At 41.4% G+C, this 19,706-nt stretch overlaps 2 protein-coding genes across 8 annotated transcripts in view; one reads left to right on the top strand and one right to left on the bottom strand.

Annotated features, from left to right (window-relative positions):
- marchf5 (membrane-associated ring finger (C3HC4) 5) overlaps positions 1 to 8,979 on the bottom strand; it is a 33,612-nt gene extending 24,633 nt beyond the window's left edge. The window contains exon 1 of the mRNA XM_042502454.2: positions 8,536 to 8,979. Coding sequence (XP_042358388.1) covers positions 8,536 to 8,579 — 44 coding nt within the window. The 5' untranslated portion in view covers positions 8,580 to 8,979. The remainder of the gene's footprint in view (positions 1 to 8,535) is intronic.
- A 415-nt stretch (positions 8,980 to 9,394) lies between these two features.
- Positions 9,395 to 19,706, top strand: part of cpeb3 (cytoplasmic polyadenylation element binding protein 3) — a 53,110-nt gene continuing 42,798 nt past the window's right edge. For 4 of the 7 annotated variants that reach the window (XM_042501577.2, XM_088086784.1, XM_088086785.1 and 1 more), the window contains exons 1-2: positions 10,970 to 11,093; positions 11,364 to 12,277. In XM_042501577.2, coding sequence (XP_042357511.1) covers positions 10,988 to 11,093; positions 11,364 to 12,277 — 1,020 coding nt within the window. In that variant the 5' untranslated portion in view covers positions 10,970 to 10,987. Of the gene's footprint in view, positions 9,732 to 10,969; positions 11,121 to 11,178; positions 12,278 to 19,706 lie in introns of those variants that run through there. The other 3 variants (XM_042501580.2, XM_042501574.2, XM_088086782.1) reach the window with 3 other exon arrangements.

Below are 19,706 nucleotides of genomic sequence, written 5' to 3' on the forward strand. Positions count from 1 at the left end.
TTTTTTAACCAAAACTGTTAAGTTATAGCAGCCACACTGATAATGAGAGCAGCGCTGCTCAGGCACAGCTAGGCTGTTGCTCAGCTACAGAATATCTAGAGAAACGGAGTCTCGACTATTTTTTTCTGAGTGACGCACGCAATTTTCAGAAGAAAAAAAAGAAGTGAGAATGCTCTTTTGATAATTATTTTGACTCTATGCCCCTTTTTAAAACAGTTGTATCTGTCAAAGACATGAGGAAATGCAAATGTATTTGTTTTACTCAACCATTCCCCTTCTGTTTCAAAATAAAAGCCCTGTAATGACGTTCTGTCGACAGAATCCCTTTAGTTGTTGTCACAAAGCATTTTGCAGCTCCCAATGTAAACACCCTGCTCATATATGCGGTGTGGCCCAGGCGTAACCTTCAAGGCACATGCATACAAAACACCCTTAATACAGCCGCTCCAGTACTAATTTAAAAGAAAGACGAGGGTCAATATTTTTGACAGTATTTAAAATCCCAGTGTCAAGATTTAACACTCTGGTATACCATGATACCATGATGTCATGATACCATGATACCATGATACCGCTCGTGCTTAGCTGGAAGTTAATTTGAGTTGTTAGTGAACTTTCTAGTCACTTTACAGCAAACTTTTCATGGTGGCCACCTCAAGCAGCACTTCAACATTTAGTCAGTATTAACTTATTGAATCCCCATTATACACACCATGTATATTTTAACCTCCCTGCTCCCACAGTTGAATAATGGATGCCAAATCTGTGGCCTTCCGTCATCATCATACTGAGGTCTAGGCATGCTCTGTTACTGGAGCCAATGGGGAGTATAGTTGGCTCCTCTACAAAAGACTGTGGACGGCCAACTTGGGTTTTTTGCTCATGTTGCTGCCTGCCTGCAGTGGATGATTTTCCAATACTCCCCTGGTGCTGAATAAAACATGACGATGCAGGAGAGGAGCTTTAGGGTCGAGGCGCTCAGGTGACATGGCCAGCTGAAGGGCCAGGACGGACACGTGGTGAATCTGAGTCTGACAGAAACATTAACCCTCCATTCACACTTCTGCCGACTGTCCTTATAGAGCTCACCGTGTAACTGGCCACCTCCTCTTTGCTTCTAACAGGTGAGTCTACATCATATTCTAAGATGTGTGACACTACATTATGTAATTATCACATTCTGTTGCACTGCAAACATGGAAAATGCTGATAAGACAATATGCATCCGGTGGCTATTTCCTACACAGGGGGGCTAATATCTAAAAAAAAAAGGCAGAGATTTATACCAAGGCAGCTATAAAACATGAGGATGAGAAGCTGAGTCGGACAGTGGACAGATGTCTCCACAGGAGCACGACAGTGGGGAACAAAACCCAGCGCTCCCTTGGATTCAGTGGCTCTTATTCCTGTAACCCAGCCCCGCAGCACGACAGGACCTAATACAACAGCACTGAAATGCTATCCTCTGTGTGTGCGAAACCTTAATCTCCAGCTCGTTGTTGCCTCAACCCTGTTAACCAGAACACTTGGGCAGGTACGTCAGTGCTGCACAAGTACAAAATGGTCTCCTGCATACAGAGAATTTAGGTACAATTTAATGTGAAAATTGCCTCGTAAACCTATAAATGGAAAACAAAAATCTAAAAGAGCAAGCGTTCATAACAATCTAACTCAGACTTAAATGATGACTTACCAGGCAAACATGTTTGCTAGTGATTATACAAGGTGTTCACAATGCATTCATAGGATTTTAACACAAGAAAAACATAGACACTAGAACTGCAAAGATACACTGATTTGTTGTCAACTATTGAATTAATCATCAACTAATTAGGTGGTTGATTAATCGGTTTGAGTCATTTTTTTTTAAAGATTTTTTTTGGCTTTAATGCCTTTAATGGACAGGACAGTTTCGGGGGGGGGGGCACATCATGCAGGAAAGAGTCGAGGGTGGAATCAAACCCGCAGCCACTGTGGCGAGGATACAACCTCTGTACACGGGGCACCACTCTATCCACTGAGTCACCAGGCACCCCGGTTTGAGTCTTTTTTTTTTAAAAAAGTGTCGATATTCTAATTCCTGCTTCTTAAATGTGAATATTACTCTTTTCTTTAATACTCCTTGACAGTAAACTGAATATTTTTAGGTTGTCAACAAAACAATAAGTTTTAAGATATCATCTTGGCTTTTGGGAAACACTGATCAAAATTTTTCACCATTGTCTGGACCAAACAACTAATGGATCAATCAAGAAAATAATCTACAGACTAAACAACAATGAAAGTAGTTGTTAGTTGCAGCCCTATCAGACACATAATGTTGACAGATGCTAACACACCTGACACACACACCCTCGGCTGCCTAACAAGCTGTGGAAGGTTTCCATGAAAACGTCCTTCAAGAACACGAGCTCTAATGATGGCGATTTGCCTGGACTACGCTGAAGCAAGGTCACCTCTCGTCTCAAACACTTATTTACATGTTAAACAGGCAAACTCAAGTGAGGCTTTGCTGTTTCCACAATGAGCTTTAATCCACCTAATGCTAACCGACTGCTTTGAAACTTCAAGGGCAGGCAAACAGCAGTGTTTATTATCCTTTTTATTTCACCAGTTATTTTGACAAACCTTCAAGCTGCCGAGATCAAAAGAATGTGCAGCAATGAAGGACTGTAGATCCTTCCAGGCAAGCTAGGCCAACATCATCTGTTCCAGCTCTGCTGAGGATGTAATACTGACAAACTAAGAAAGCGCAGAACTATGTATATCATAAAGTTACACAAACACAGGGGTGGGGGCTCTAAAGTAACACAAGATGACAGTGTGATTGACACTGTGTGTACAAAGATGAGTGTGACAACATAGCTACTTTCTCATCGTCTCACAAGTCAGGCTCCTGTTCTTTAAGAGGCGCATAAGCCACCCCACAAAGGCCTCTTTCACTCAGCGGCGGTCACGTGACTGTGGGAAAACTGGAGGTTCCTCAGCACAAAGGCAGGGCACAGGAGCACCGGATTCTGTCCCACAAAGATCTTAAAGGAAGGTTCAGGTCTGAGGGGGGCTTTTCCATGTCTGACTGCTTCCACTCAGTCACAAACTAGTCTCGCCCGTGTCAGTTTAACAAAAATCCAGGCTGTTTGCCACCCTGGAACAGTATAGTATCCAGCTACTCAGAGTCTAAGATTAGTACCTTTCACGTCAGCTTCTAGTTAAATGAGTCTTTGGCATTTGGTAAATTGATGAGTGTCAGCTGCCAAAATGACTCTGAAAACATGTGTTCATTTTCTCTATTTTCCATGAGGTGGACAAAATAACAGGGTGTCCTTACATTATTGTGCAATCGAAAAACATTATAAACTCCTGCTACTGAGCATGAGTTTGACCCACAATCTTAACACCTTGTTGACAGTGTCAACAAAACATTTTTACTGTGTAGTTACTGCATGTATATTGTGTAACTGTATGTATACTGTATAATAATGCACTTCTGCTGGCTGCACAAGAATTTGCCCCTTGGGGGACAATAACGATCTCTTGAGCTTGAATAATAGTGTCTCTTTAAAAACAGCAATAACAAATTATGCTGTGTATAAGTCACTGACAAGTAACTAATGTTTGTTTACTGAGTCAACTAACACAGGAGCCTCCCACCTCTAATACACACCTCAGGCTACCCCGAGCTACTTGTGTACATCTCCAACTGACAGCACTGGGCACTGTGACCTTTGTATTATGTTAACATGTGAACAAGAGTCCAGGAAAAGGCGTTTGTTGACGCTTTGATTGGCCCACGAGTGGCTGGCTTCCAAAGTTAAGAACAACATGACCAGTTAGTGGTAGATTACAATTCATTAATCCAAAACGTCTTTCTACGGAAGTCTGATGTTTACATGTTTGTCTTGAATATTCTGGGAATTGTATTGTGCCGTCTGTTAATTCTGACAGTACAACAAGCTATGAAGCACTGAAAAAAGGTCTATAATACATTTCAGCGTTTGAGGTGAAAAGTGTAAAGAGGATGGTCTTCAGCTTGTGATTTTAATAGCTCAAGCCTGCTAGCTGAACCACCTAGCTTGATACATGTCACTTGTTGTGACCTTGATCTGCATTGTAATCTTACAAAAATTGGCTTGCCTCTTTGCTAGATTAAATTATGATGAGGAAAAACATCTTTGTGTATATAAATAGTTTGATTGACTCTTTGTATGTATATCAAAATAACTTTGAGCTCTGATTTTTTTATTTTGTTTTAATGAATACTCCTTCTGAGGACTTAAGAGAGCCTGTAGACACTAGCCTTTCTTTTTTTCCACAGTCCTGTGATCAGTATGAGACCATATCAGTAAATATCCGCATTGTCTTTTCTTGGCTGCTTACAAACATCTACCTCGGCTCCATCTCTTGCATTCGCAATCAGACCTTTTATATAGAACAGTAAGATGGCATAATGGCACGATATTCTCGCCTTCAACAGGCAGTGTTAAAGGAGCCACTGACACCACCCCATACCAAAACTGAATCAAATCATGGCTATGGGATCAGTCATTATTATCCTATTCATACATACACATACAACACATATTTGTATACCCATTCAAACAGAGAGCAACAGGGTCAGCAATCTTGACAACAAAAACCAACCAGAAAAGAGTAAAACAAGAAGGTTGTGTGAGAGCCAATAAAAAGGTCAGGCTGGATTGAAATGTGTCCCCCACATCTATTTGTGAAACACTGCATTGCAGGGGCAGCTGGCTGCTTGTGGCAGGCCCAGATAAGAGCATGTGGAGCCTTATGTTTGTCAGTGATAGAGGCTGGGTACACAACAGTCTAGAAGCAAGGGGACATGACATATATCTTCCTGCTATCAGCTCCTCAAACACCGTCGGGGTTATTGCGTCTGCCACACACCCGCAGCAGCACACTGCTAAAGAACATTTCACAAAGCACACATGCCCTTCCTTTCTTTCTGTTACTGTACCGAGTGCTTGGGAAATGGTTTCAACGTCCAAAGTTCAATATTGACAGAAAGTGCTGCGTCAAATGCCTACAAATGCCTTTTAGTATGCACCGCACAAGATATCAAATGCCAGTGCCTATTTTGAGGGAAACGGCACACCGATGTTGGACCTAATGTTGCAGCATCTGCTCACCAACACTCTCACAGAAGATGGAACATTTTGGTCACACATAGCATGATAACACTTGTAGAGCAGCCACGTTTGAAGATATGTTTGTGTGACTTTAAAAAGTGAATCCATGAACTCTTGTTTTATTATAAAATGAAGATGGGTGGACATTAACCCAGCAGCTGTGAAAAATGTATGAGATTTATCTATGTTCAAGTTCAAAACAACCTTCTCACTTGGTGGATGACACTTAGATCTTATCACATCTAATCTTATTCCACAGTGCTTGTGTGGCACCAAACTTCAATCTTGTGTTTTGCCAGGCATATGATTGAAAACAATGAGATTACTATGTCAAAGTACTAAGTTTATTATGCATATCCTGCCAATTCAATTACTATGATTGTTTTATTGAATTCATTACATGGGCATCAATTACCCATCCTCGCAATTTTGAAGTGAGGTTTTGAACAACCCATAATTTTCTGAACAACACACATGCCGATAAAATAGAAGCAAGATGGTAACACTTTGCATTAAATGACTTTCCCATTCTAAGATACCATTATATAAAAAAGTACTGAAAATATATTACGCAAATATATTACACTTACTGCACAAATAACTTCATTAATTTAAGCAACTACTCCCATCCTGGCAGACCTCTATTGATCTAGCAGATCCATTTATCTAGTTTTACAACTGCATTATGATCAATCACAACTGCACATGATGAGTAATAAAAAAAACCAAAAGCTTGTGAGTTTAAAAACTAAGCCTGGTTAAATATGAATGCTTGTTTGATTAAACAAAAAGGCCTAATGCGAAGTTTTTACACCACATAAATCTGGGGTGTTTTCACATAGATAACTGAACATACTGAAAACAGCATTTTGTGCTTTTCATTTGATCTTAGTGATAGAAAAGCCTTACAGACATTATTGTTTTTTCCTCATAAATTAAAAATCTTTAAACTTAAGAGAGTGGTTTCAATTTAGTGTTTTGAATTTTGGTTGTGTGGTAACCCTTTTGTTTACATTTGATCACAGACTTTAATATATTCAAAAACACTTGCCTTTGCACAATCATGTTTGTCACAAGCCTGTCCAGTGATCTTCAGCTTGACCTTGGCAGGTAAGAACTTTCTGTTCCCACTGTATGCATGATATAGCTTATTTTTTATGTGGCATATCAGACAGTAAGCATTGTTGTTGACATGTCTGATTAGCTCAAGTGTCCAAAAATGCTAACTGCTCACTCAATTAGCCTTGGTTGGTTAGACACAAAAATGAACTGCCCACTTTTTACTAAGATGTGCTCTATCAATTCAGGCCTGTATGATTTATCCTGATATGATATTTAAACTGGGTAAACTGTATCCTGCTCATAAAGGGTGGCTTTCACTGTTTCTACATCAAGGACGATTTGACAGAGAAAGGCTGACCACATCTGACTAACAATGCTTCTTAATTTATTCAGTTTCATCATTGCATGAATACAACCACCTGATTTGGCTCTACTGGCTAAAACTACAACACAAAAAAACTTGAAATTCAATTCAACCCAAGCTACCTTTAGGCACATGAAACAGAGCCAACTATTGATATGCATTGAACACAAAAAACATGTAATAAAAATATCTAACTCTAATGCTGCATGTACATCTGATCAGTGTAATGTGATACTGCATGACATCTACATGACATACTGAAGCCCTTTATGATAGCTAACCTTTTTCTTCTCTACTTCCACAACTACTTTGTAGATATATATAAAAAACTGTACTGTTAGTGTGATGCAGACATTGTTAGACTTTTGCATTGTATGTGTAAGAGTCGTAAATGACACTGTGAAATGCCCCTGCACCACCATCTCACTGCAGAGCAGCGTGAACAAAAACCTGCATCACAAACCAACACTTGGTAATGTTCACAGCAGAAACTGATGCTCTAGCCAGCACAACCCAGGAAGCCATACACGGGCAGAATAATAATGTGCTAAATGCGATTTAAACTTGTTGCCTAGAGAGGCTGACTGTTTTCTATCAGAAATAATTAAAAGGGCCAGCCTTTCAGACACAATTTTAAGGCTACAGTGTCTGAATTTCATGTCAGGTATGACCGCCAAAGTAACGAACTACAGCTTTGCGCAGGGTTCAGGACATCATACTGCTCCATGAGGCCTGAGTTGCTGACTGTGTGCCTTGACATCCCTGATGAAAGGGTAGGATTGTATGTATTTATAGCTCAACTAACACGCCACCTCTCACAATGGATCTCCCCTCCAAGTGACCATGAAACTGTTCAACCTGAGGTGCTGCATTCTGCCTCGCAAGGCCTCTGTCTGTCCTGAGGGTTGTCAGACATGTCAATGTCAGAAGACATGTTTGAACTTCTTGAGTCAGCTGTAAAACTTGCCACTGCAACACTTTCCAAGGGCTTCAAACAGAATCCAGTGACTTGTGTGTACAGGCAGTTAGACAGTGTGACAAAACTAAACATGTTTGATTAAGAGTCAAAATAAAATGATGAGGGTTTAGCTTTCCTGCTGTCTAGGCAAAGTTGCTTCACGATGCTTTATCCACTCAAAACACTCACATTGCAGGAATTCCATTCTCCATATTCCTAGCTGTTGACATATGGCACATGCTCATACTTCTTCTTTCATAAAACTTTTAAACAGTCTTTGGTCTCAGAATGTGTTAAAATTATTTACTCTCCTTTCAAAACCTTATTTGTGCGATATAAACTTTGTTCATGCACACAAATCAGAAAGCTTATCAAGGCAATTAAAATTTACTTAACTTTTAGTTATTGTATGCACTTGTGTTTGTTTACATATTACGTATCCTGGGAAATTAAAGTAAACTTGGCATGGAAATAGTGTCTATGTTACTACAGATAAGCAAAAGCTTCACTCATTCAATGCCATGATGATTGTTAACTATTAACGTGACTTATTAAGAAATCGGACCGGATGCAGCTCTACATAGGGGTCAATAGTTAACAGGTCAAATGTTTTGGAGACGCGGCAGCTGACATTATGACCTTTAGTTCATTTACAGGTGACAAGGTTAACGTTAAAGAATATATTTTGTGTTATGTCGGATAAGGTCAAAGTGATATGCTGATTGTTTATACACTTAGGGCAGTGAGAGTTATTAATGATATGACAGAAGTAACGTACCCTACCTGTTTCAACATTGCAAAAACTACTCTAACCGTTAGCTAACGTTGATGATATTCAACAGTTTAAAGGCAGTTGTCGGTATAAAATGACAAAACACATATCAAATCAAAGACAGACGGAACATTATGACAACAACGAAGCTCACTTTCCCACAATTCTGTCAACAGTAGAGACTTTACGTAAAGCTACGTAGCTGCTATTATCATGTTAGCTTACTCACCTGTCCAGATTCTGCTGCATGACAACTGCACCCTGTTCCGCCATTGTCGTAGAAAAGCAGGAAAATACTCAATACTGTATTATCTGCAGAGCACGCTAACTGTGTCACAGTTAAAACATTAAAATAGCACGCCTGGTAATTTGCTGCAGCTGTGGTCGGCGTTGTATGCTAGCTAGCTAAAAAACCAACGCTAACTAGCTACATAGGCCTTTGTGTTGATAGGCGCGTCAACTGCAAACGAGCCAATTGTTTAAAATAACGCTACTCCTTCGCGGTCATGGTAGTCGAGATAGTGTCTATCTGCGACCGGTGCACTATTTCAGGTAAAAATCCTCCTTACATCGGCTACGGTCTCGTTTGTCACTAATATTATCGCATTGGCGTGACCGCTTGACTCCATTAACTGGCCGTCTCTGAGGTAACAGCACTGCGGTGCGTGATTGCGTCATCAAAACAAGGACGGCGTCGCAAAGGGCACATTCCACATACATGGGAAATGTAGTTTCATAATGCATCCCTCCGTCGTATGAGCAAAAATATCAAATTTATGTTCTGAGTCCACTCCCGACAGAAGAGAGACCACGGTTTCTTGAAGATACAATCATCATGAAGATGCACATATGGCTACAGAACACTTTTAATGGCGGTAAGATAATTTGGCGACACTGAGTTGACAAAATACATCCATTTCTGATCTGCTTGAGAATTTAAGTTACACTTTTTATTGTGTTAAATCAAGCTTTTCTGCAAAGGTAGGCTACTTCCGACTGCCTAGCATACAAACCACGCGAGAGAGAGACAAGAGAGAGTAACTGTAAATCCGTTTTTTATTTATTTTTTTTTAAATAGATTTATTTGTTTTGTTTTTATTTTTGTTGCTTTAACGGGCTGTCTTATTTCAGAACATTTGCCATGGGTCAGTCAATTTTTGAAAAACGTATTCATTGTATTATTATTGTTTATTTTATCACAGCAGTCAAGAAGGAACTTGAGCTATTTGTTGATCAGCCACTGCAGAGTAATAAACTACAACTCCCAATGTCCCCCTCGGCATCATCCATGCGCCGCAGTCAATCAGCTGTTGAGGCAACTGCTGACTATCTCGGCACAAGGGTAGCTCGTTTGTCATATCTAAACCCAGACGAGGCAAACAGAAATATCTTTATTTACAGAATCCCCAAAGGTGAACGATAAAGGTAATTCAAACTTCACGTTATAGGCAGAGGGGCGAACACGTTGTGTGTGCATGCTGTTTTGTCGTTTGTATAGAGAGGGGGGACACATATGGATTAAAGGGGGGGATTTCAAGGCAAGACAGCGTCATGAAATGTATCGGATGCCTCGATCGGTGCGACAAATAGGCGTTTGAATGGTCAGGGTTTTGGCAGTTTGTGTGGTGAAGGGGGGCCGGTGAGGTGAGCCACTGGCTGCTGATTATGCTGCTTTGATGACCTTGGAAGCGCAGCTCTTGGAGGAGAAAACACGGATTAACTGGTGGGGTGTGTACAATGCAGGCTATTGCGGTTACCTCTAAAGTCCAACTTGTGTCACTGCTGAAATCATCCGATATGTCATACGGGGGGTTATTTAGAAAGTCTGCAGACTATTGCATTGGTGTTATTGAGAGGCCTCGGTGTGAGCTGCATGTTAGCTCTTCTGCAGTTCAGACAGTTAAAGGAGTCTTATTAATATTATGGGTGATCTGACACTGTGTCATAGCCTTTGGATATGCCTTGCATGTGCTCCAGCTGACAAAATAGACTATGCTCTATTGCTCAGTTGCAAATGTCTAGCATATTTACATTTTAGATTGTCCTGCTCAGTTAAATAATGTGGCAGCTGTGTAGTTTTGTGAATGCAAAATTGCAGTCATGATGATATTCGAAAGTGCTTTTTTATTGGTCTTCTGCAAGGCGTTGTCTCTGAAATGCAAATTTAAGGATAAATGCATGAAAGGCGCAGTGTCTAACTTTGAATAAAGGGCACCGAGGGGCGCTTTCAGCATGGTTAAGTTATTAAATGCAAGTTACATGAGTACATTATGTATTATGTTAGTGCCAACCCGAGGCTGTGTCAATGCGGACCTCGGGCAGAGTCCCTCTTTGCGCTATAATAAAATGTCTTATAATAAATCATGCCATTCCTGTAAGGGCCTCTATACTCATTTGGCAATTTATCCTATTAATTACATTATCTTCGTCTTATACATGGCTCTAAAATAGTATACCACTGACACATTTTTGTAAAATGAAAGAAAGGTTTAGCCGGTCCGAGGGAGATCTGGTGAAAGCGGTCCAGGTGCGTCACTTTCTACTGCGTAAAAAAAGGGCGAAGTGTGCCTTTTGGTTCAAGTCGGTTTTAAAAAGCTCTGTTGTGTGCCAAGGATCCTGTGTCAAGGTAGACCTGTCTTTTCGCCCAGTTGAAGGACAGCTGTATTTACTGACGTATGTAAATGAACATAGGGGAGGTCCTTGGGCAAAAAACACACACTGAATCAGTTTCACATTGCAGCTCCGGAGTTCCTGCGTGGAAGGAAAAACGAGACGTGGCGAAATCTGGTGAATATCTGCAGCCGTGCGCTCCGGGTATAATTTGTGGGATTTATGAATCATTCTGGTATAGTCTTTGGAAGTGTGTTTTCCTCTTTTTCTTTTTCGGCTAAATGGGTGATCACGCATTCGCTTTCCAGCTGCCTGGTCCCTCTAACATCCTATCCTTGTCGGAGTTGTCCCACTTCATCAGATACTACAGCCCGGCGAGCCCGGCGCGTGATCTCCTAAATTATAACAATAATAATAACTCATCGTCTCTGTTTCCCCCCGTTGCAGCTCAGCAAACCATGCAGGATGATTTACTGATGGACAAAAACAAAGCCCAGCCTCACCATCAGCAAGATCAAGTAGACCCTCCTCCCTCCACCCCGACCCCGTCATCGGAGCCCACTTCTTCTTCATCGGAGTCGGAGAGCCCGTCGACCGGGAGCAACCAAGCGACTTCAGCGCTGAGCAGCAGCAGCAGCAGCGGCAGCAGCAAGGACAAAGTGCCGATGGAGTCGCCGATCCTGCCCGGGTTGAGCTTCCACCACCAGCCGCAGGAGACCGGCGGCCCCCTTTCCTCCCCGTCCTCCTCTTTTGGGAGCACTTGGTCCACGGGAACCACCGTGGACGACAGCTTTTTCCAAGGAATACCCTCGGTGAACGGGACGATGCTTTTCCAGAACTTCCCCCACCACGTCAACCCGGTGTTCGGGGGGAATTTCTCCCCGCAGATCGGTCTGGCTCCACAGTCCCAACAGCATCAACAGCCAGCCCCGCAGCAGCAGCAGCAGCAGCAGCAGCCCCAGCAGAGGAGGTCCCCTGTCAGCCCCAGCCAGGGTCCCTTCCCCCAGAGAAACGCTTATCAGACCATCATGAATAACAGCAAAGGCTCGTCTTCGTCTTCTTCTGCCTCGTCGTCCGCGTGGAATAATCACCAAAACGCCGCATGGAGCACAGCCTCCAACCCCTGGAGCGGGCTGCAGGCGGGCAGGGACCCGCGCAGAGCGGTGGGCGTCGGGGTAGGGGTCGGAGTCGGCGTCGGGGTGCCGTCACCGCTGAACCCCATCTCCCCTATGAAAAAGCCCTATACCAGCAATGTAATAGCACCCCCCAAGTTCCCGAGACCTGGACCCCTCACACCCAAGCCCTGGATGGAGGACAGCGCCTTCAGGACTGACAACAGCAACAACATACTGCCTTTCCAGGTAAATCAGAGCCGGCCTAGGCCTTTATTCTACTGTTTCAACCTGTGTTTAAAAATGTTGATCACTTGAGCATATTGTCAGGTTTACTCTGGTGGTTTCAAACATAAATTAGTGTTTTTGGTGCATTTTATTCAAATATTCAAAGAACACCATCAGTGCTTGAGATAAAAACAGGCCTAACAAAGTAAGTTGGATAAGGTCTCCCTGAACTCATCAGTAGCACTGATTCATTATAATAGTGATTGATGGGCTATTGACAGAGGCGTAAATACAGACAGTGCAGGCAGTGCAGTTGCGTGGGGGCCCATGACTTGGTTGATGGGGTGGAGGGGGACGCCTGTGAGAGATTTAGATCCTCAGAAATACACCTGTTTAAAAAAGAATTTATATTAATTAAAAAATGTCGGCATTTGCCTTATGTCATCAAAAAGGCAAGCTCCACCACAATTTTCCTTTCTTAGATACATCTGTAGCAGTTGCTTAAAAAAAGATAGGCTTATTCTACATAAACTTAAATAAATATAAATATAATAAATATAAATATTTTTTTCTTATTTTCTTTGGTATTTTTGTCATATACATATATATATAGACATGCAATAATGATTGCTGGGTAGTATGTATGTTGAAATTGTCCAGTGTCAAGTATTTATTTGATCATGAGACAATATGACAAATGGTAGGTGCCAAATCTGTCAGTAGGGCCTGCATAATATCGTGCATTCAGGCCCATCATAACTACCTTAAGCCACTGACCGACATTTTTTATAGCCTTTGTCATACAGTGTTTTTCACACAGTTATTATGGGTAACCATTAAAATGTAACCTCACAGGCAATTATTTATTTTTAATTCAGATCATTCAGCATTACAGACCTTTCTTTTAAATGTGCCGTACACCGGAGCTGTGATTAATGTGGCCCAGATGAATTGACAAATGACCATCGGGTTTTGTCAGCGGCATTTAACATTTTCATCCGGCTTGTGTGCTGTCAGATTGTGCGCTGGAGGTCAGAGAAATGACACAGTGAGTCCTTGAAGTATTCTCATCGATCACTGCTATTTTTATGCATTCAAAGACAAACACACTGAAGTCAGTCCCTAGAAATAGTCACCCTGCACCGATTATTGCATAAAATGGTTAAATTCCCTCTGCCAGCTCACTCTGTGGGGTTTAAAGGACACATGACACGTTCGGGTGCTGCTTGTATCTTTCTCAATTCAGGCTGACAGAACCAGTATGTACAGACTTGATTACCAACTCACCATAATGATGAGAAAGGATGTTTTCAATTATGTATTTTATAAAACACAGCACAGTAAGCTGCAGAGAGAATATGCTGCACAGTAAATAGGAGAAGTCATTTCACACGCTTCTTAATTTATGCCCTCGAATAAGAGACTGTTAGTTATTTATGAGATGGTGCTGCAAAATGGGGGAGGCACTTTAGATCATTTTTTAAGCACTGGGGAGGGAGTTCTATTTTTTGATTTGTCTTAGACATTCAACTTTAAACAATAGTGTTTTGTATTTATTTATTTAAAAAAAAAAAACACTTGGGCATGTTTTCTTTAAATCACCAAAATCACACCATTTATCAGAGCCAGAAGCTGTAAAATATGCTTATTTAACGTGAAAGGAGGGTCATGCATTTTCCCCCACTCAGGGAGGCTTGAGGAAAAATAGATCTTGGGAGGTTAATGACATATAAAAGGAAACAAAACAAAAACAACAACAACAAAGGCACACCCCAGCCACCACCTATTCCAATAAATAAAGTACAATCCATCAAAGTCCATAAAGGTTTTGTGCAAATCAATGAATACAAACATGACATGACAAATATAGCAAGACTGGGCATTGAGAGTTACAATGCTTTCTATTAAAAAATAAATAAAAGCACCAACATGTACTACTACTACTACTACTACTACTACTAATAATAATAATAATAATGATAATAATAGACTAATGATAATAACAATGACAGACAAATAATAAAAATGACAATATTATGATAATAATATCAGTTTAACCGGCAGTATGTAAAGGCACCATCTGCACTGAAACGGGCGAAGTTTGAAAGTAGAGGAAGCAACTTAAAATAAGAAGAAGCCAATATGAAGCTCTTATTCTTTTTTTTAACAAAAAATTCAAAAGTGGCATTAAACAAGCAAAGGCGGATTAGTTAGAGAGTTCGAAAAAAAAGTTTGTTATTGTGTTTCTCTCAGCAGACCAAAAAAAAAACAAAAAAAAGACTTCATCGGAGGGCTACCTGAAGGTCATATCACAGCAGGGGGCCAGCATTTACTGGCTACAGTAGCATAATAAATGTTAAGAAAAGGCAAGGATGTTGTTTTTATTCTTTAAATACAGAATAAGTTATGTTCAGCAGGTCAAATTAATGTGCACATTAATAATAACTGGGAACCTTTCTATTACTGTACCTGTCCAATCCCAGTCTTCCCCTGCATTTCTGTTTTTATCACCAAACTGGTATGTGAGAGGATGATATACAATGCTACTTCCTGTCTTTTGGTCCATTCATCAGTCTCCACAGGACTCATCTATGTCCACAGCACTACAGAAGACACTAGAGAGACATTGTCATTACGGTTTGAATTTATCTCAGTCGGTCATCCTGCTAAATTATGTCTGATTCTAGAGCACACTAGCACGAACAGTCCAAATATTGTATGGCTTTTTCACATGGCTAGCCATGTGTTTTCCCTATGTTTAGTTACGCTGCCAGACAAACAAGCCAACATGAAAAATAAGCCAGCTGAAAACTCCCCTGTTAAGTCACCGGCTCACTTAAAAAGGAGTACTTGTTCACCCGATCAAAGCAAAGACCCGGGAGAACGGAGCACTGGCCAAAATGTTAACCTGTTACCTCAGAGAGGACTACATGTGCAGACGAAACTCCAACTGAAATTCCAACCGGCTTGAAACGTATAGCCTTTTGAGGAGATAATGATTGTGTGTGTCAGTCAGTCCTCCCCCGGCTTTATTACACGGTTTCCTCCGCCGAGTGCCTCGATCTGTTTTCTCTGGATTTGGCCAGCTCACAGCTCCAGTTATCACCAGGAGACAAGGTCAGGGGGCCACATGTCATGCTTTGTAGAGTTGTCTGTTTACTGAAGTGAAAATCAGGCAAATAGTAGAGAAGTACAGTCGTCTACACTTGTGTGGTCAAGTGCTGCAGGTGAAACAGGGTTACAGTGACATACTACAGTGCTTTACCCAAACAGTGGTGGTCATAGGTTCTGGTGGGGCTGGGCAAAGAAGCCTACTGAGGCCCCCCAACAACCCCAGTGTCATATTTTTTTCTCCTTGTCTTGTTTTTCTTTCATTTCTGGTGACCAGGAAATGCTCGTTTTATTGTGCTGAAAGTTACACCTCCCTGCAGTAACAGGTAAACATTTTGGCCGGCACTCCTTTTTAAGTGAGCTGGTGACTTAGTTTTTGGCTGGCTTATTTAACAGTTATATCTCATTTCTACCAAAATTAGCCCATATATGCAGGTTTTTAAAATGTGAAAAATCATTTGAAAATAGGTGATTCTGGTGTGTCATGGACAGGCCGGAAAACAGGTTAGTAAGCAGTAGAAAGCAGCATGAAGGCCAGTGAAATTATTTATTCAGTCTCTGTCTCAGACTTGGTGCTGACTGGATTTTAAAAGTTTTTGAGTGCTACTTGGACGGAGACTGACAGTATTTTTTGACAGCCTGACACTGCACCACACCAGGAAAGGGGCTAAAATTAGCGCGTCATCCTGGGTGTCATATCTCCATCACTGCTGACTGAAGCTGATCAGAGCTGGAACTGATGAATACACAGGACTACTGCAGAGTCATTTGTCCCAGGAGTGCATGACAAATGTAACCTTTCTCAATAAATACAAAAGCAATTATTATCGGGTGTTGGTGGGGATTTTGTGCATTAGGAAAGGGGCCAGCTAGGCAGCTAGCCGACTGTCCCACCTAATGGTATCCAAACTTTGCTAATATGAGGGTTTATCCGAGGCCCCTTTTCCAAATTCTTTTTTGGAGACCCCGAACATTAACCTCATTTTCCTCTCCATATGGTACACCCCTGCACTCACAATCACTTTTCACACAGAGACTGCATCATTTGGCTGCTACAAAGTCCCATCCTTATGCCTCCTTTGCTTTTTACACAGAACCAAACAATGGTGACATCGGCATGTGTGAATTTAGACAGTATGCCGGCATCGCTGAAGCAAAAGAGGCATGATGGACATGGAGTTTAACACAAGAGCAACCATGTCTAGTGTAACATATATTATATCATATCATTGGCAGCGCTTTATAAACAATAACAATAACATCACATGGCAATAACAGCTATTTACCGTCTCTGTTTTATGGCAGCTGATCTCGCCCCCTAATCTTTTTTTTCCAATTGCAGATATTTACTGTGGCTGAGCTTCTTTTTTTGAGTTAGCCGTTAACTGCAAATAGCTGCTTTTTAAATGTCTCGTGGTGGGTCACACGCATAATAGGCCGACAAAATATCATGAGACATCACATGCGCAATGCCTATGGTCCCATCCTGCTGGCTGTCCCCTTTACATAAAGTTTGGTGCTGTTGCTACCTGTGTTGCCGGCTCAAAGGCGAGACAACTCTGTACCCTTATTCTGCAACTGTACCTTTTATACAGAATGTGAGGCAGCATAGTCGCAGTGTAAAAGGGCCATAAATATTTACTAATTAGAGCTGAAATTAAGAATAGTTTGACAGTAAATTAATCTGCAATCATTCCGATAATCTATAATTTCTTTAAAACAAGCAAAAGTTGACGTTAAGTTTTTAAGCAAAAGTCAACTATTTACTGCACTGGCTGTATTTTTTTGCCAAGTAAATGCACCATTTATGTGTTACTTTGAATTCTCTTATAAGATCATATAAAATAAAAGTTAATACCAGTAGTTTCAGTGCTTGTAATCACCCTTTGTATCTGCAAGTATTTTCTTCCATTGGATAAAAAGCAGTTCGACCATGACAGCATTTTAAAAGGCCCTCTGTGTACCTCAGTGATGCAATCCTGCCTGTAGCTCACACTTAGCTGTTTAGCAATTACACCCATAATTGCAGAAGACTTATCACCAGGATGCAAGGTCAGGGTGCCACATGTTTACTGAAGTGAAACTCAGACAAACTGCGGAGCAGAGAAACCTGCAGCGTACACAGACACGCACTAGTCCTGCACTGTCATGTGGACGGCTGGTGATAGGCGTTGTCATTCTGTAGATCTCAGTATTCTTCAGATGCCCCAGATAAAACACGGGGCGATACGTTGAGTCCCGTGTGCTCCGACATGTGCTCATACTCGCCTGCTGCTGGCAGCCGCTTAAAGGCAGAGGAATGTGCGGAATTCAACTTAACATGTCAGTGTGAGGCTTAAGACGCAAAGTCACATGAGCTTCTCGGGAGATACCGTGATTCGAAGTGATGTTAGTGGCGAGGACTGTGTGGTCCTCGGTGATCGTAATCACATCGTATCAGATCGAGATGTCTCAAGTTAGACGGCAGACTGACAGGTTGAGTCTCACAGTCAAACGCTGTGTGATGCTCATGTGAAAGAACAGGAGCTTGGACAAGTTTGTGGGTAAAACCACGGAGTCATATGTAAGCCAAACATCAGATGTATTTGTCATGACTCTTTGGGCCTCCACCCAGAGTGGTTTGGTTGTCCTTTGGGCCTGTTATTTACTGACTGATTGTAGAGCACATTAATGTTTAGCATAAAAATAATTAACTGCTGCCCACACTTTTCACATTTCATGAAGGGAAAACAAACAATAGACGATAAATCCACCAACTGCCTCTGAATCTGGCAGTCCTTAACCTCCCCGAACAGACTTTACTCATTAAAAACAGGTACTCAGCCATATTTTAAATGCTTTGTCTGTTCCTTATCAAGATCTTGCTCATAAACACTCCTATATCTTGTTTATGTGCCGTGAGGAAAGATAAGCTGCAGCGTAGTCGAGATAGGTCATTGTGAACCTGCACTCCTAACTAATAGGATTCTTATGTGATGTTTAAACACTGTCTGTTTGGGACTTTTGGATCTCTTTAGGTCGTTTGACTACACCGAGCCCTCCAACCCCCACCCATCGCAGAGCTCATCCACATGTGTCGGAGAGGAGGGGAGGGGAGGAAAACTCAAAGCTCAGCGTTTTAAGTGTTTACCGTTTGTACCAAGTGGGCAGATTTTTATCTGCGTGGCGCTGTCGGGTCCAGAGTGGAGGGAATAACGCTTTTGAATGCTCAGCCGAATGGGCAACAATAGCTGTGGCGTGCAAACAATGTGGCCCCGGCTTGGGCAGCGGACACAGGACACAGCTGCCAAGACTGTAGCCTCCAGCTCCGGTTAGACGCGCTCTCAGGCTTTACCTTTGGCACACATGACATTCTCATGAATTCATCCACTCACAGACGGGGTCTAAACATGTCACAGTGAGCGGTTTAACCCTGAGGTGTTAACATGCTTTTATAACATCTTTACTTTATATTTATTTTTTGATCAAATATTTCACAATTTTAAATCAGGATTTTGCCTTTATTTATTCATTTATTTTTAACAAATTTAAGCTCTTGTATGGCTGATTTTTTCTTTCACACTAAGGACAGAAGAATGTATTTAGATCTGTTTATTTATATTTTATTTTTGCTACCGGAGAAAGTATCATTTTGATATCAGTACTTCAACTTCAGATGCCCACACACCACTGCGCCAACCACCCTGCCAACTGCCCCACCAACCGCCAAGCTGCCTGAGCAAGCCCCCAAAAAGCAAAGTGTTTTAACAGCAGCTGCTAAAGGGCTGGGTGATATGGAGAGAATCAAATATCACAATATTTTTGACCAAATACCTCGATATTGTGACGACACTGTAGGATTGACTGTAAGTGCTTTTACAAGATATTCACACAATGAGATGAGATGTCAAAGCCCCTTTAGGTATCATATTTGCACCATTACCCCCCCCCCCCATAAAAAAAACAATGGCTAAGCCTGTCTCTAGAACTCTGATATTAAACCTGTGAAACACATGGCAAACCTGAAAAGGATATGATCTATTAGTGAAAGTTTTCTCGATTAATCTGTCAAGTATTTTATTGATTAAGCACGAGCAAATATTCACATTTTAAAACAGAATTGTACTCAGTTAAGCGATTATCAAAATGCTGATCACGTTTCTTTTGATCGTCTTGTCTGACAACTGACAAATCATTTAAGTTCTGGTCCGATCCTCTACAGTCTCTATAGTCGCTACCATACAATTATGGTAGCGACTATACAATGTCAAAATGATTGATACCTTGGACCAAACCTCCAGAGGGTTAATGAGCAAAGTGAGGAGTACTTCATCAGTTATGAGAAAGCCAGGGGAGTAAT

This window comes from Plectropomus leopardus, chromosome 13, assembly GCF_026936395.1.
Source record: "Plectropomus leopardus strain MGB_pleo_1.0 chromosome 13, ASM2693639v1, whole genome shotgun sequence".
NCBI classification, from domain to species: domain Eukaryota; kingdom Metazoa; phylum Chordata; class Actinopteri; order Perciformes; family Serranidae; genus Plectropomus; species Plectropomus leopardus.